General features: G+C 40.0%; 3 protein-coding genes across 10 annotated transcripts in view; 2 read left to right on the top strand and 1 right to left on the bottom strand.

Annotated features, from left to right (window-relative positions):
* Window positions 1-118: 118 nt before the first annotated feature.
* LOC105686259 (ras-related protein Rab-32-like) lies at window positions 119-2,801 on the top strand. Its single transcript, XM_012400914.3, has 6 exons — window positions 119-880; window positions 1,226-1,258; window positions 1,359-1,455; window positions 1,582-1,638; window positions 1,991-2,235; window positions 2,501-2,801. The coding sequence occupies exons 1-6, from the start codon at window positions 775-777 to the stop codon at window positions 2,623-2,625; spliced, it is 663 nt and encodes a 220-aa protein (XP_012256337.2). The 5' UTR covers window positions 119-774; the 3' UTR covers window positions 2,626-2,801.
* On the bottom strand, window positions 2,666-11,739 carry LOC105686247 (G-protein coupled receptor moody). 5 transcript variants are annotated; one of them, XR_007279810.1, is made up of 10 exons: window positions 10,768-10,794; window positions 8,714-8,826; window positions 8,382-8,522; window positions 7,409-7,579; window positions 7,086-7,213; window positions 6,808-6,961; window positions 6,478-6,680; window positions 6,153-6,332; window positions 5,050-5,176; window positions 2,666-4,005 (listed from the first exon to the last, which is right to left on the bottom strand). XR_007279810.1 is itself a non-coding variant. In XM_012400894.3 (9 exons), exons 2-9 carry the CDS (start codon window positions 8,824-8,826, stop codon window positions 3,893-3,895), a joined length of 1,203 nt encoding a protein of 400 aa, XP_012256317.2. In that variant the 5' UTR covers window positions 11,280-11,739; the 3' UTR covers window positions 2,666-3,892. The 5 variants fall into 5 exon arrangements, 4 of the variants coding, with proteins under 4 accessions (XP_012256317.2, XP_020708217.2, XP_048515369.1 ...); XM_012400894.3 differs by lacking the exons at window positions 5,050-5,176; window positions 10,768-10,794 and adding an exon at window positions 11,280-11,739; XM_020852558.2 differs by lacking the exons at window positions 5,050-5,176; window positions 10,768-10,794 and adding an exon at window positions 11,702-11,738.
* Window positions 9,848-16,984, top strand: part of LOC105686273 (G-protein coupled receptor moody) — a 25,876-nt gene continuing 18,739 nt past the window's right edge. For all 4 annotated transcript variants that reach the window (XR_007279809.1, XM_048659405.1, XM_048659407.1 and 1 more), the window contains exon 1: window positions 9,848-9,985. Coding sequence is in view for 3 of the 4 variants with exons in the window: in XM_048659405.1 (XP_048515362.1) it covers window positions 9,968-9,985 (18 nt within the window). In the remaining variant the exon portion in view is untranslated. The remainder of the gene's footprint in view (window positions 9,986-16,984) is intronic.

Genomic DNA, 16,984 nt, shown 5'->3' with positions numbered 1-16,984 from the left:
CTCAATTTGATTTGAAAAAAAATTTGATCAGAAAAACCATCGTCACTATTGTGTAATTCGAATTTAGAACTATGCAACAAATCGGTATACGTATTACACACGTTATACATATGTATATTTTTCTTTACGCGCGCCGCAGATAAGCAGCGGATTATTCGAACGGCGTTACGGCTACGCCAGATTACAGCTGTCTCCACTTTTTCCGATCAAAGGTCCGCAATTGCTCCCGCACACGTACGCGACACATTTCAAGATCGAATCTTTTATCTCCCGATCTTAGTGTCCGGATTCAACGCTAGATCGTGCCAGAGTTATAGCCGCGGATGTTTTCTCCTTATCTTTTTCTTTTTTGTTTTTTTTTTTTTTGTTTAAACTTTACAAGTTTCGCCGGCGTCGCGACGCCGAAGAAAGTTCGTTAAAAATTGCCGATTTCGAGCGATCCCCGGTAACTAATCCTCCTCGCTATCTGGGACGGAATCGGTTTTGAACCAAATTCGGAAAATGGGCTGGGAAAAATTTGATTTTCGGACGACAGCGTTCGATAGGCGGGTAACGGGGATCGCGTCCGCTCGCGCAACCATATCGCGTGAGTACACGGTGCAAGGAGACGGTGGATAAGCGAGAGATCGTCTCGCTTATCAATATTCGAAGCGAAATGATCGTGGCGAGAGTGTGCGCGGATTTCTAACCTAGAACGAATCATCTAGTTTCGCGTATCTTTGTGTACGACGGGGAGCGATCCGTGCCCCGAAAAATCGCAAGAGACCAGCGACGATGCAGAGCGGCAGAAAACCGAGGAGGGACTCGGACGTGGTCCTCTCGAATTTCAGCCAGAAGGAACTCCTCTTCAAATTTTTGATCATCGGTGACTACGGCGTCGGTGAGTGATACGAACAACGAACGTAGGATGTATCGCGTGCGGAGGTTTTTTTTTTCTGAAAATCGAACGACCTTATTCCCCCGCTCACGTTCCTCCGAATCAGGGACGCCGATTTCCTTCCCACCGAACACCCGAAGAACGCGCTTCCATTTTCGTACCCGTCTTTCTTTTTTTTTTTTTTCTTCTCTCTTTCTTCTCCCCGCTTTTCCGTCTGATTCGATTTCAAATTTGCGATCGACGATTTTGAAATGGGCGAAAAGAAAAAATAAATAATAAAAAAAACAAGAAATCATTTCTTTCTACCTTCTCATCGTTTTTCATCTACCTGTGTCTATGTTATTTCAGGTAAAACCGCGATTGTCCGGCGATACACGGAGGGTAAAATTTTCCACCTTCGATTCTTTCTTCCTTATTCTTTTTCTCCGTCCCTCTCACCGTTCCTCGAGAATTTCAATCAACGACAATCTTCTATCCGCAGGAAAATTCTCGTCGAATTACAAAATCACGATAGGCGCCGACTTTGCGATAAAAACTCTCGATTGGGATCCTCATACGAAAATAAATCTGCAACTATGGTGAGAGTGCGATTGCAAAATGATAGAAAAAAAATACATATCCAGCTGTATTTGAAAATTCATCCCACCCTCTGTATTCCAACATATATTTCCTCCTTTATTTATTTATTATTTTTTTGTTCGAAGGGACATCGCGGGCCACGAGAGATTCGGTTACATGACGAGAGTCTACTACAAATACGCGTACGGATACAGTAATAAACATTACGATTTTAATGGATTTTGAAAAAGCGATTACACATTAGAGGAAATTTTTTTTTTGCAACCCAGTGCCCTCTGATCCGGCGCGCGGTTTAACGTCCGCTCTCTGCAGTCAGCGTTTTCCGTCGCCTCTCGTTTCGAAGAAGTACAAAAGAGAGAGAGAGAGGGGTTTAAAAGTAAAAACAGAGAGGGGAAAAATAAAAACTTTAACCGTCTTATCGCCCCGATAACGCGCGCACTTCGCAACGAAAAGCGACCAACGAAAATGCGGAAACAGAAATACGGCGGGGGGGTGGGGGGGGAGAGGAAACTGATCGCAGCGAATTTTTTGCAGGCTCGCAGCCGCCCTGGTCTTCGACATTTCCAGGGTCGCCACTTTTCAGTCGGTCAAAAAATGGCTGACCGATCTCAGGGAGAAAATCACCCTCCCCGACGGTTCTAGTATACCGATCGTTTTGCTGGCCAACAAATGCGACATACAACACGCGGCCATACCGAACGAGCAAATCGTGAAATTTTGCAAAGAGAACTCCATCGGATCGTGGTTCATTACCTCGGCGAAGGAGAACGTGAACATCGGTTTGTATCGAGCGAGAAACGATATTTTTTCATTTTCCCAGGATTTTCCCGCACCGCTTCATTCGACCTCGCGTTTTCCTCCCTAGCTCCCCGAAGCGCTTCGTTCGTTTCGTTTTTTTTCAGAAATTTTTCCACGCCGCAAACTCCCTTTTCGTTTTTCCCATTTCTTTTCACTTTAATTCTTCCTGCGTACAAGACTGGCTTTTCACCGAATTTTCCCCCCCGATCGACGACGGCCTTTGATTATTTTTCTGTCATTTTTTAGAGGAAGCGATGCGTTACCTGGTCGAAACCGTTCTCAAAACGCGAATCGAGGACGAAATACGTGATTCGATAAGACTCAGGGACGGGCCGATTTCTCACGACAAAAGTGTTTGCTGCAAAACCTGACGATTGATTCCCCGTCCCTTTTTCCCTGTCTATCTAATTATTATTTTTTTTTTTTACCATTCCGCTTGATTCCGAAAATATCGGTTTCCAAAGTTTTTGCGGAAATGAAGCACCGCGGACTGAACTATACTTCGAACATACGTACAATAAAACCCAAAATAGATCGACGCCAAATATATAATAATAATATCACTCCGATAATTAATTACCTTGATGCGCGCTGCAGTGGAAATCATTCGTCAATTTTTTCTTTTTTTTTTTTAGTCAATTTAACTTCATAATTAGACAAACGAATTACTCTGATTAAATATACGTTTATATATATTTTCTTTTTTATGAGATAATGATTGTACATTGTTTTTCTTTTTTTTTCATTTCTTTTAACTTTTTTAACCTCTAGTTTTGTCCTTTTTTTGCATGTCGTTTTTTTCGAACAAAATTTCTTTATATATATACCTATACTATATTTACATTAAATTGTCTTTTTTTGCTCGTAATACAATAACGTTAACCTTTGATATATATATTTACTTAAAAATTACCTAACTATTTGGATTTCTTTGTTCTGTTTTTTTTTTTTTTTTTTTTAACATTATTATTAATTATTCTTAAATATTAATTTTATTCTTTCGTATAACAACTTAATTATTATATACGTGACTAATATCGTAATTATGCTCGTTTTCCGAATAACAATTATAACGTAAGTAGAATAAAATTATTGTCATATTTAATTGAGAATAATCTTCAATAAAAAAAAAAAAAAAAACCTAAAAAAATAAATTATAATCATGCAAACGGTAATGATCGGTTTATTAGATCACGTGATGTGAGTGCGTGAAATTTAGTTCAAATATTTAACGCGACGAATGGAGAAATAAATTAAGAAGAGAAAAAAAAAAACAAAAAAAAAAAAATGGAAAAAATAAAATTTAATTAACAAAAATATAAAATAGCGCACCATTCAAAATTATATATCCGTGAATGATGTATAGTATACGTATATATATATATATATATATATATATATATATACCAACGTGATTGCTTTTCAGTTTGTATTTTTTGTTTACCTCGTTTTTTGTCGTTTTTTTTTTTTTTTTTTAAATATACTGTACAGCAGTCTGTTATAGGATCTGGTAAGAAATATCTTCCAGATGACATTTGGTTCGTTCTATTCCCTTCCACCGAGTCCCCTTTTCGCGTTGCGAGGGATTCGGGGGTGGGGGGGGCGTCCATTACATTCGGAAACGAGAAAACGAAATTTTCATATAATCATTTCATTGTTTCCCAAATTTCTCGTGGTAGGATTGCTCATCGGATTCATCGCTACAGATACGGTGGACACCATTGTTCTGCTGTAGCTATCTCTCGAGTGATCTGCAATGAGTATAAATTTATAAATTACGAGTGAATGGTGATTTTTTTTTTTTTTTGTTTAGATTTTGATTTGTAAAGAAAACGAAATAAAACGAGCAAATATCGAACGAGATGTATAGAAAGCGGAAAATCAATCGTAACGGATAGACGGTTAATCGTTGCAGCATGATCTGGTTAGTAATGGAAAAAAAATGATTAATAAATCAGAAAAAACACACACAAAAAAAGAGTTCGAGTAACGTGCCTCGCATAAATGATCACGGTATGACGTAATAATTGGATTAATCTGTACGGAATCCGGGCTGCCGTTCAAAACTGCATTTTTTGCAAAATTGCACTTTTTTTTTTGCAAAATTGCATTTTTTGCAAAACTGCATTTTTCGCAAAACTGCACTTTTTTTCTCGACATTTCTTCATCATGCAAAAACGATATCCCATGTAATTTTTCCATTTTTTTTTTTTTTTTTTTTTTCTCTCTATTTTACCATGTTTGAAATCTTCCCCCCCGTTAAGATTCCATAATTGCATAAAATAGTCGTTCCATCATTGTAGTATTTCTCGTATGTTTTTTTTTTTTTTTTTTTCTCTTTTCATTTTCTCTCGATTTTCATGCCTCGAAATATTCGAATTTCTAGACTCCGATTCGCGTAGCGTAGCGTAGCCACCGCCGTCTCCGGCGAATTGTTGTCGTCCGCAACCTCTGCGGAGGTCGCGTATCACAACAAATCGACTCGACGCCCGTTGACACGGACGATTCCAGCGCTCGTTCGGAGTCTAAAACTTGGAATACTTTTAACACTTGCGTGGTAAAATTACGCGGTTCCCCGACTACTTCCGACGTACGTACGTTTTTTCGGCTACATCGAAACTAACGTCGCACGATGTGATAACGAAAATTACTTTGATGGTGATAGTAATAATAATATTAATAATAATAATAATATTGTTAATGATAACAGCTAATGATATTCATTGCATGTATATATACCTATATATATATATAGAACAGGTGGAATTTATTAGTTTATATGTATATGTATATACCTATTTATTATATAACGGTATATTCACTGCCACCGAACATGCAAACGTCTTAGAGAGTTTTCGTTTCACGTATTTTGTTTTAATAAAAATAATTTCGGGTAGTTCGGGTCGGCAGCTACACCTGAAACTGTAAGAAGAAAGAAAAAAAGACTAGAAAAAAAATTCTACAAACGATCCTCGAACGTCCGGAGCTGGTTAATTAAAAATATAAATGATAACAATTATAATAACTGTGATAAAAAAAAAAAAAAAACGTAGGTACGGAGATTGAAGAAAAGAAATCAATGGAGCGAAAAGGTCTGTTTTTTCTTCTTGATTTTTCTTCTTCGTTTTTTTTTTTTTGTATTCAGTTTCTAAAATTTTTAAAGCGTCGTGTGACGTTACGAAAAATCATATGGCACGAGTGAATCGGTGAAGAAAAAAGAATAAGTATAGGTAGGTATATCAGATGTGCATGGCATGGGTATATAGCTGTGTGTGTGTGTGTTTTTTTTTTTTTTCGAATTCTTTGATTTCTCTTTTTTGCAATAAAACGATAGAAAAGAAGAAGAAAATGAAAAACAAACAAAACGTGCAGAATAAATTTTTTCGTTTCACTTACGGAACAGATAGAAGAAAGCAAAAAATGGAAAAAAATAATGAAATTTTTTTCGGTTCGTTGGTCGTTTGTTTATTTTGGATTTTCGTCGTTCTTTTTTTTTTTTTTTCTCTCGGTTGTTCGATGCTGTTGGCTTATCATAGACGGAGTGTAGAGGCGATAGAATCGCGGTAAACGACGTTAACACCGAGCCGATTATCTGACGAATGATAAATGATAATTTTTCGGTTTGGTTTTTTTTTTTGGCTTTCTTTGTTTTTTTTTTTTTGGTATCGTTTTTCGTTTCACTCGAATGTAATCGGTCATAATTTGGTGACCGTCGAAACGACCTCGGGTGTGACGGACGTGTCGCAGTTTTCGTGGATCTGATTTTTTAATTTTTCCGATATCTGTCGGTGATGGTCGTATTGATGGATGTAGTGATGATTTTGTCGTTGTTGTTGTTGTTGTTGGAGATTTAATTGTTGTTGTTGTTGTTGTTGATTTTTTTGATGATTGTTGTTACCTTGTTGCAAATTATTTTGAGCTGGCGCGCTGCTGCCGTGCGGTGTGAGAGACGCCCTTATGCGTGAGCAGCAAATCACTCCGGCGTAAGCCTGTCTGTACTGCTTGTTCATAATTACGTAAATGATGGGGTTCACGCAGGACGCGAAGTACAGCAAAAGGTAACCCACGACGTGCAGCGCTGTCCGGAAACAGAAATGTATACGTAAAAATGATGAAAAAAAACGCGAGTTCGTCGCGCGCCATTTTGTCTTCCGGGCGTCATTTCGTCTTCCCCCCGGGGGGTCGTCCGAAATGGCGGAGGGATGAAATCGAAAATCACTCACTCGGATGATCCACCGTTGAGTCGGCTACCTTCACGATCGTTATCGGCAAGTAGCAGACGACGAAACTCAGGAATATCGCCAATACCATTTTTGTTATCCGCCATTCGCTTCTGCGCTGCTTTATCTCCTTAGTGTCCTTGCGCGGCGAGTGGGGCGACTTTATAGTCGGGGGCGCCGCGTGCTTTCTCATCCGCGATTCGGAACTGACGAACGAAAAAAATCATATTTTTCAAACTCTGGCGAAGCGAAATATTTCTCCCGTCTATCTATCTCTCACTCTGAAGTCTTCGTAGAAACGAAGAGAACATTGATAAGAGGAGCGAAATCTACCTGTGGACCACCCAAAATATTATGGCGTAGCATCCGACGATCATGATGCAAGGGATCAAAAATCCCATCACGAATAAAAAGGCCTTCGAGCTGTGACCGTGGGCGTCCTTCACGATCGAACAAGTCTCGAGATTCACGTCGTAGTCGAATTTACCTGCGCACGACAGGAAACGATCGTTTAAAAATGAAGATTTTAAAAAAGGAAAATTTTGGGAGATCGAAGGATTTTTTCACGGATCCAGTAATTTCCGAGTTTTTCGAATCGATTTTCCACTCACCCCAAGCACCCAGAAGCGTCGGTACCTGCATACCGTACGAAAAACACCAGCACACCAATATCATCGAGGCTATCCAATGTTTTTTGTAAACTTTGGCGTACAGTCCGTGATGCGCGATCATTATGTACCTGAAACGAGAGGGGAGAGAAAAAAAAAAAAAATCAAAAAACGAGGAACGATTTTTTTTTTGACTTTCGAATTCGGAAACGCGCCCACGTTATTAGACATAGAGTCGAATATTCGACGTCGAGTCTGAGTCGCGTTGCGGATATAAATATATATATTTTTTTTTCTTTTCTCTTTGCATTTCTCTTTCTGCTCACCTGTTCACCGTGATGGCGGCTACGGATAGTAAACTGACACCGACGTTTCCATATCTCAAAAATGGCACCAGGTGACAGAGAAATTTCACGTCAGCCCAGCTGGCGTTGATGAATCTTATCGAGTCGAAGGGTAGAACGAACAGGCAGAATATGAAATCCGCTACGCAAAGACTGAAAATCGAAGGTAAGAAATAAAACGAATGGATCAATAAAAATCTACTTAGTGTATCCATAAAATAGTATACATATACAACCTGCGTATTGATCGCAAAAAATATTTCTCTGTATACGGTAGTAAATAGAATTCAGTACACATATGTGTCTGTACTTGAGAAATATCTCGAAAGACAAGAAGAGAAAAAAAAAAAGCTCGAACAAAACGAAAAAAGAAATTGATCCGCTATGACGGCGTGTGCAAATTGAATTTCACTCGCGCAAATTTTATATATATATATCTATATATAGCAAAAAAAATTCAATTTACTCCTTTCCCGAAATGAAGGATAAAAAAAAGGAAAAACTTATCCGCCCTTCGTGTAGCCCGAGGGACGGATGTGATGATAATAATAATGTTAACATCTTGACGTCAAATTTTATTAATTCTTTATACACATGTATATGGAGGTAATGAGAACGTCATTTGATTTTTTCCCATATGTGTATACACGTAAAATGTATGGTATGTACATCATCGTGATAGGGAGTGTCCCTAATTGTATCTATGTGGTATATACCATAGATTACGGTGAGAAGATTGAGAAGAAAAGAACAAAAGGAGAATAAGAATAATAAGAAGAATAAGAAGAAGAAGAAGAAGAAGAAGAAGAAGAAGAAAAGAAACAAAATTGAATATAAACCGAACACTAGGGCGATAAGTATTATTATTATTATTATTATTATTATTATTATTATTATTATTATTATTACTAATTACGTTATTGTCGTAATTATTATTTCACTCGCGTATACATACCTCACTATGAACGCTGCGGCGACGTTTCTGACTTTTGGATATTTGCAGAGTGCTATTATGGTTAAAAAATTACCAACCAGACCGGTTATCATTATAAGAATTGCGGTTGTCGCGGCGAAAATTCTCAACGGCTGTGGAAACCTGTGACGTGAGATAAAAACCAAAATTTGACAAATTAGTGAGTGAATAGGTAACTGAGAATACAAAAAAAAAGGTATTCGTAAAGTTTGAAATGAGAAATTGGCGTTGAAAACGAGAAGAAACTAAAACAATTGAGATAAAGTAATATTCTCGAATCGTACTCAGGTGATTAATTGGCGTTAGAAATATACCTGGAATCTTCGCTGCTGACGATCATGCTGTGATTCGCACCGTTCATTATAACTTGAGACAACAAACTCACTCGGTCATCCATGTTTGGTAAATATTCAAAGTTTTCCGTCATCTGTAACGTGAAAGCAAAAAAAAAAAGTAATAAAAAATACCATCAAAGATGAAAGAAAAATCAATCTCTTTGGCTATCGAAACTTTGGAGAAGCCGTAGTTTTAATTTACGAATCACGTTGATAAAAAAATCGGCCCCCGACGTGACGTAATTTGAGAATTTCTCCCTCTCTCTCTCTCTAGGGAACGATTTACATTTTTCCCATAAGAAACCCGCGTATTCGAGGAAAGTGGTCAGCTCGGTATAGGTGGCGCCGTCGTCCGCTATGCGCGTCACGTGCAAACAAAATGGCCGCCGTCCGCGTAACGTTCAAACAAAATGGCCGCCATTCGGGTTGCGGGTATCCAGGCGCCCCCGGGGCCTCAAATTCCAAAGGACATTCGAGTTACAACGCGTACACTCGGTACACACGGACCAAATGTCTGCTTCGTTGTGCGACGTATGAAGTATCGGAGTTTGAACAGCGATTACGACTCGACAATCAATAAACCCGTCCAACGTATCGGACTAGGTGCGTATCGAACGAACGAACTTATCACCGGATACTTTCTCGTTTATTTTGAAGAGTTTCTTTTTTTTTTTTCCCTTTCCCCGACGTCTCACGAATAAATATAAACACGACGTTCGCGAGGTGTGTACGCACGCTACTTACGGTCGTAAGCAAATACGTGCCAACTCTCTGTGAAAATCGCTTTTCGCGATCGACAGTCGCGATCAGTCATCGGATGCGTATTGCGATGAGTCAGTGGGTAAGCAATGTCGTTAGCTAGGAGTAGCGTTCAATTGCGCCGGTGGAGAGGAGGAGGAATTTTTTTCTTTCTTTCTTTCTTTCTTCATTCGCTCCACAAGTGGAAATACTCGGAACAGAAGAAACGCGAAACGTTACAGCGAAACGGGGGACGCAATTTTCAGGGAAAATCGAGTCCAAAAAAAATGAAAACCTACGAACGAGACTCTAACGGATCAATGTTTCGCTTTTTCAGAAAACCGGATCGGACTGAGGAGCGATCTTCCGGCCTCAACGGGGCCGTGAGGTACGTCCGACGTTGACCGACGATAAATTCAAGCACACAGGATACGCGACGATCATGCGGTAGGAAGATAGCGAACACGGCTTTTCCTATTGACGATATAAACTTCCATGGAATCTACGTCGCCCGTAAGCATGAAACGATTATTCATTTTTCTCCCCATACATATATATATGTATATGTATATGTGTATGTGTATGTATATTTATTATTTAACTCGAATCCGTCGAGGAGGACGGAAAACCTTGGGGTGAAGAAGAGAAAAAAAAAAAGAAAAAAAACCCGCTTAGAAAAAAAAGCTAAAACGACTAAACCCGGGCGCGAAAGGAAGATGGGGGTGCTGGATTTAGAGTAAACTGGGGTTAAACTACGGAGTATTAACCTCGATTAAGTCTAATTAAGAGAAATTAACGGACACCCGGTATAGAAAATAATTACACAACAACGGGAACGACGCGGCGCGCCGTTCGAATTTCCCTTCGGATGAAGAAAAAATAGGGGGGGTGGTAATAACGAATGAGAAGAAAAGGGAGTAGAATTTTTCCGCGTCTCTCCCGAAAATTCCCCCTATTCCCCTCCCATAGATCATCACGATATGTGTAACGCGATGACGCGCCGGTCGCTTCTCCTTCTATTAATTCCGGTATTTCTCGCGTTCCGTTCGAGTCTGAATCGCCGGTTGACGTCATCGAACGCCTCGGCGACGACGATTGTTATTATATCGGGATCGTCATCGTCATCATTTTCTCCGATTCACGCCCGGTATTTTTCTTGCCCACTTCGATCGTACGCGCAGGTGGCACAACGTTGTTTCCCTAGCTCGATCTCGCTCGATCGTCGGCGACTCTGACGATGACTCAAAAGTCGTGAGTCACTCGATTCCGCGTCATTGGAGAGAAAGGATTTTTACCGGTCGTCTCATTTCGGGTCGAGCTCGCGCGTCCGGCGCGTTACGCGCGCGGTTCCGGACGAAGGAAAGCCGGAGGTACGTCAAAAATTAAAATCGCCGTTCTCGTCGTCGTCGTCGTCGTTACACCGGGCGACGCGACACACGCGCACCAAAGTCACGTGGTGTCTTTTCTCACAGCAATTACGCTCGGTATAACGCGTGCACCGCGTGCAACGAACGCGCGCCGCCACATGTACCCGAGAACTCCGACGCTCTCTTTTTTTTTTTTTTTTTTTTTTTTTCTTTCCGTTCGGTTCCTCGGACGGCTTCGAATTCTAGTCTCGATCGTCGTCGATTTTTTCGTCCGTCCGACGTCACCGACGCGGCCCGGATACGTACGTACGTACATGTATAATTCGTGTGCACAAGTGCAACAACGCGCGGGGGACCTCGGCTCCGTTTTTTCCCCGAGTCATTACAAGCCAGTAACGGCGGCGATGATGGTAACTCCAAGTGTCGTCGCACGGTCTTACCGATTTTTTTGTTTGTTTGATTTTGTTTCTTTTTCTTTTTCTTTTCTTCTTTTGATATCTCTATTCTGCTCCTCCTCCTCCTCCTTTTTCTTCTCCGCCGATTTTTTTTTTTCGTTCGACGCCCCGAACTACGCGGCACAAAACTTCACTCGCGATTTTTCAAAATTTTCAAAATTCCTCAAACTTGCTCGCCGCCTGGCATTTCCGCGTGCGATTTCGTCGTTCGCCAAAATTCCGGAGGGGGGGGGGGGGGGGGGGGGCGCGACGATTTTTTTTTCCTCGCGCTTCGATTCGATTTCCGCGTTTCGATTTTCGCCTCACCGATCCGATCCGATTTCGAACTACCCGCCCGTTCGAGTGCACCGCGTAAGACTGGCGAATATATAATTTTTGCGAGCTCGCTCACAGCGGCCTCAGCTTACCCGTGCACATTCTCTCCTGTCACAACTCTGACTAACACGGTCGGTTGTACACAATGCGGAGCGTAACTATAATATTATAACGCATAGGACGCGCACACCGCGTGCGAGATGAGTGTGGTGTAGTACGCGCGTGTGTGCGCGTATATTCCTCCGTATTGAAAAACGGGAGAATTCTTCTTCGGTGGGGGAAATTTCAACCCACAGATGACAAATCCCCATCGACTTCACGTAAACACAACGCGAGTACCTATATCTCTTTAAGTCGAACGTGTGTGCGACCTACGTACCCACGTAACGTACGTACGTACGTACACCCGTATGAAACGTACGTATCCCTCTCTCTACGGGACATTTAGTGACAAATCGAACTGTACGATTCCAAATAACGACGACACATTTTTTTCTTTTTTCTAGATTTTAGTTGGAAATTTTTATCATTCCTTCCGCGTAAAACCGATTTCAACCGTCCTTCTTCTTCTTCTTCTTCTTATTCTTATTCTTATTTGGGTTAATCTAGCGATCGAAAAAATATCATCGGACAACTATTTTTTTTTACAAAAACTCTTTTTCTTTTTCTTTTCTCTAACCGCGATTGCTTACGTGCGAAAAATTCTACGTGCGTCACGCTATTGTACGGAGCGATATTGTATATCCTTTATTTTATTTTTTTTCATTTTTTTTTTTTTGGGACTGTACTTCCAGTTCCGGTTGCACATTGCTTATCTCGCGTACATGTGTGCGCGCAGCAATTATATATATATATATACACACATATACGTGTACTTGATCGAAACTCGAACGTGTGCAGTAAAATAAGAAAAAAATAAGAAAAAAAAAAAAAACAAACCGGTAGAAGGAAAAAGAAAATTTTCCGAGAGACGAAGGATTGACGGGGGGGGGGGGGGGGGGGAGAAAAGTAGAAAAGGGTAAAATTGGAACAAAGTTTGCAAATTTTTTTTTTCGGAACGTCGAGGTTACTTTCGTACATTCCTATGTATGTGTGTATGTGTGTATATCCGTATAATTATCGTTACGTTCGTTTAATCATTTTTGTTTTATTTTATTTTCGCTCTTCTCATAACCCAGATGATATATATATATATATATGTACGTATACGTATACGTACATCGTTGTACATATGTATATAGAGTCGTAACAGTTTTTCCCCCGATCGCGAGACGCGTACGCTGTGTGCAGTAAATACGATGCGGACCTAACAAAATGTAATTATTTTTAAAAAGGATGTAGGGACATGTCAACCCACATCCCAGATTACCGTACGTATATGGTATATATATATATGTACGTACGTACGTATATAAAAGAATACCGCGAACCCCCGGGACAGGGACGGGAGACGGGAGACGACGACGACGACGACGACACGGTAAAATCATTTGGAACAGAAAAACGAATACGAGGAGACGGGAAATAGAAGAAAAAAAATAAAAAATGTATAAAAGATAATAAAACATGGAAAAGGGAAAAGGGAAAAAATTCTGATGATGCGGATGCTCGTTTCGCCCCCAACGCTCTATATAATTCTAAGCGCATAAAGCTATGTATACACGCGCGGTACGTACATAACCCGATGATACATAGGTGGGTGGGTATGTCCAGGTCGGTTGAAAAGCACGTGCCGAAAAATTCTGTCGTCCTTTTCTCGAAAGAATGAAAAATCGTCATTCCTTTTTCTCCGCAATGTGTACATCCGATACGAAATATTATTTATACCATTTATTTACCGTTTAATTTATTTACTGTATATATAGGGGAGGGGGGGGGGGGACAAAATGGGGTAGGGGTGGCAAAATGGGCTACCCCAAAAATTTGGTAAAAATTTTGACATTTTCAAATTTGATAGTATTGAAAAAAAAACATTATTTTTCATTGTTAACAGCATTTTATCTGATAATAAAACATAATTTAGCTAAGGCAACTTGAAATTTGATTATTTTCCTTCAATTACAAGTGAAAACGAGAAAAATCAGCATATTTAAGTACTTGAAAACATAACGGTTTCTTGAGTACCCCATTTTGCCCCCCTCCCCCCCCCCCCCACCGTTTGAAAAATGAAAATTTTGACAATAAAATGGAGGGGGAAAAATTTTTCCATCGGCCCCGGTTTCGGAATCCGATCACCCGGTATAGGAGGTACACACGTGAGTACGGCGGATGCATCAAGTTTTATATACCCACCTAGTTTTCAATAAAGCTTTTCGTAGATTGAAGTCGGTGTCGATGTGCAGTAGAAAAATGGCATCGGACACGTAATGTATGTGTATATATGTATATATGCAGGCTACTCTACGTACGTACACGTACCTTTGCCCATTTACCCCGACGCTAAGCTAGCGGGCGAGCGGGCAGGCAGGCAGATCTGTATGTACCGAATTTTACGGGCTTCGACGTTACATCGTGCATCCGTGCGCACACCTACGCATCCACCTATCGCACCTCTATGCACCACGTTGAAAAATTGAACGTAAACTTTTCGCTACTTATGTATATATATATATACGAATACATGGGACACTATGTGCCGGTACATAGCTCCGCAGGGGGTCTTGATTACGCTCGTTTCAGATATTTCCGATCGGTTAGACCAGTTAAAGGGAACGACATGAAATTCAGAGCGCGTTGCACTTCCATATTTTTATGTTCCCTCTTTTCGTTTTTCTCTCGGTACACCACTGCAGGTACATACCTTACGCGCAACCACTCGCGATAAAGAAACCGACGCTTTTGATTTCTCTATCTTCAACTTTTTTTTTTTTTCGACGTTTTTTTTTTTTTTTTACGTTTTTTCTCATTCGCTTCTCCGGTCGCTGGTATACCTACGTACGTATATCGCTTCGTTTCCGATAATATCGCGCAACGACGACTTCGGAGTTCCCTTTTTTTTTGTCCCTTTTTAAGAATCTTTTAAGAAAAAGAAAAAAAATTAATAACTAAAAAATGGAAAAGGAGAAACGTAATGTACGTGTCGTTGCATGCGGGAATATCGAAATAAATAGGCGCTCCACACGTTGACAACGTTACGTACAATTGTAATTGTTAAAGGGATGTATACGTATAGCGTACGGTACAGTGTGACCAGCTGCGACGCACACCGCGGCAACATCCTGCGGGAAACGGGGGTCCCTCGCCCGTATACAATCGTACCTACATTCACGCACGTTGTATATATGTATATACACGCGGTTGTATATTTTTTCGAACGAGCAAACGGAGGGAAGGAGCGACGAATACGAAAATGAAAAATTGATGACAAAGAAAAATGGAAATCGAAAAAAACAGAAACGAACGATGATTTTTCCAACAATTTTCTCAACGCATATGATACGCCTCGTATTTCCCCTCGTATTTTTTTTTTATCTAAAATGTATATAATATCAGGCATATATGCACTAGGCGTGCACGTCATATGTATCACGATGAGCCCGTAGTTCGACTTTCCACGTGTCGTCTGGTGAGATTCCTTTTCTTTTTCTTTTCTTCTCGTTTCTTGCTTTCTTCTTTCTTCCTATTATTTGTCTCCGTGTTTTTTTTTTTCTCTTTTCTCGTTATTTTTTGATTATTTCTTTTTCCAATTTCCATATGCGGGTTTATTTTCGTCCCTCGCACGCATCGTATGTACAGTAGAGATATGTATTTAACCTATGTATTGTATATTTATGTAGATATATATATGTGAATCAAATACGCGAGAACCAGACGGGTGTAACCCACATAAATTATGTATATAATATAATTATGTATATCGTTACATATACCTATACTCGGATATAAAGAAGAGAAATTAAATTTTTTTTTTCTTCAAATGCGGATATCAATCATATTTATATCGGTTAGATTGATTGTTCGATTTTTTTTAGTATTGCGGAAAAAAAAAAATTGCAAAATAAGGATTACCGCTTTTACATATAAATATACACAACATGTGCAATACGATTAATTACACGGAAAAATATATTTATATTACCTGTGTACGTATATAGATACGTATATGTAAGCATTATGTATACGTATACATGTATAAAACGACGTTCCGAAGAAATCACATTAATATCGAAGTATCGCAAACCTGGAAAATTATCCGTAAATCTTATCCTCTTTATTACACTTGTTATATGTATAATATCATGATGCCTATTGTATATGTGGTGAGTAATCGAAACCGCAATTAGGATATTCCACATAGGTTACAAAAACACATACCTATGCACGTACGTACATGTTAGCCACATATGTGGATATTACATATCCTCGCAAATCTCATTATCCCCTTCGCTAGATGTTTTTTTTTTTTTTCCATTAATTTTTTTCGTCCCACTCCGATAATGACCTAGTACACCTTCACCTCGGGTTGGAAATTGATGTCCACTGCCGATGAGAAACGATCTCCTAGAATCTCAAATACGAAAACCGGGAGAAGAATTCGAATCTCGAAAAACGCGATCTGGAAAAAAAAAAAAAAAACAAAAAATCATTTTTCGTATCGCGGGTACGACGATCGGTATCGCGTCCCTTCCTACGCGCAACGCGGGCGTTGAACTCTCCGAAAATCAACGCCCGGCCCGCAAACTACGCGCCGTGCGCGCCTGCAACTTCGGTTGCCGTGTCGCCAGGCGTCGGAAAAAAATCGTCTCCTACCCCGTTGGGAAATGGAAAAGCGAACGCAAAACTCCCGCATTTTTTCTCGCCCGCTGTAAAAGAGGAGAGCAAAGACCGATTGAAAAAAGGAGGGAATAAGAACGCTTAAAAATTATTTCTTTTTTTTTTCTTTTTTTTTAATTCCGTACCTTGAATTACATGCACCCTTGGAAAATGTGTATACAATCGTGTCTGCGGGGAGACAAAGTGGAGGAAAAGCCAAAGAAAAATAAAAAAAAAAAACGAAACGAAATTAAAATTCTGGTCGGGCGGAAAAATCAAAAATCAAAAATCAAAGAAGAAAAAAAAAGAAAAAATTTTTCATCGTATACCTAATTAAAGTTTCTCAAAGCTCGGATAGTTTCCCACCTAATTTCGACCGATTCGCTTCCCCCTTTTTTTTTGTCCTCCCGCATTCATTTTTTCTCCTTTTTTGAATTTTTCTCTTCTCCGACTTCCGGCTCTGATTTTTCGCGTTACGTGGACAGCCGCGTTTTCCGCCGTTACGTTCGCCACTTATTATTTCGGCGTAATTTTCGTTCGCCCACCCCCTAAAATGTCGATACGCAAGCGCGCGCGAATCTCTTAGTTCGTTTCTTCGTCGAGGTTGTGTGTAGGTTTTGCCC

The sequence above is a fragment of the Athalia rosae genome, chromosome 8, assembly GCF_917208135.1.
Source record: "Athalia rosae chromosome 8, iyAthRosa1.1, whole genome shotgun sequence".
NCBI lineage: Eukaryota > Metazoa > Arthropoda > Insecta > Hymenoptera > Athaliidae > Athalia > Athalia rosae.
The sequence above is the reverse complement of the archived record's forward strand: the minus strand, read 5'-3'. Positions and strand labels throughout refer to the sequence as shown.

What these genes read in the sequence shown, in the direction of transcription:
- LOC105686259 (XM_012400914.3), top strand. Translation starts at nt 775, where the DNA reads ATGCAGAGCGGCAGAAAACCGAGGAGGGACTCGGACGTGGTCCTCTCG. An exon ending in CATCGGTGACTACGGCGTCG is followed by an intron (nt 881 to 1,225) that starts GTGAGTGATACG and finishes ATGTTATTTCAG; the next exon opens with GTAAAACCGCGATTGTCCGG. An exon ending in AGAGTCTACTACAAATACGC is followed by an intron (nt 1,639 to 1,990) that starts GTACGGATACAG and finishes AATTTTTTGCAG; the next exon opens with GCTCGCAGCCGCCCTGGTCT.
- LOC105686247 (XM_048659412.1), bottom strand. An exon ending in GCCGCCATCACGGTGAACAG is followed by an intron (nt 7,214 to 7,408) that starts GTGAGCAGAAAG and finishes CTCTCGTTTCAG; the next exon opens with GTACATAATGATCGCGCATC. An exon ending in TCAAAATAATTTGCAACAAG is followed by an intron (nt 4,006 to 6,152) that starts GTAACAACAATC and finishes TACTCATTGCAG; the next exon opens with ATCACTCGAGAGATAGCTAC.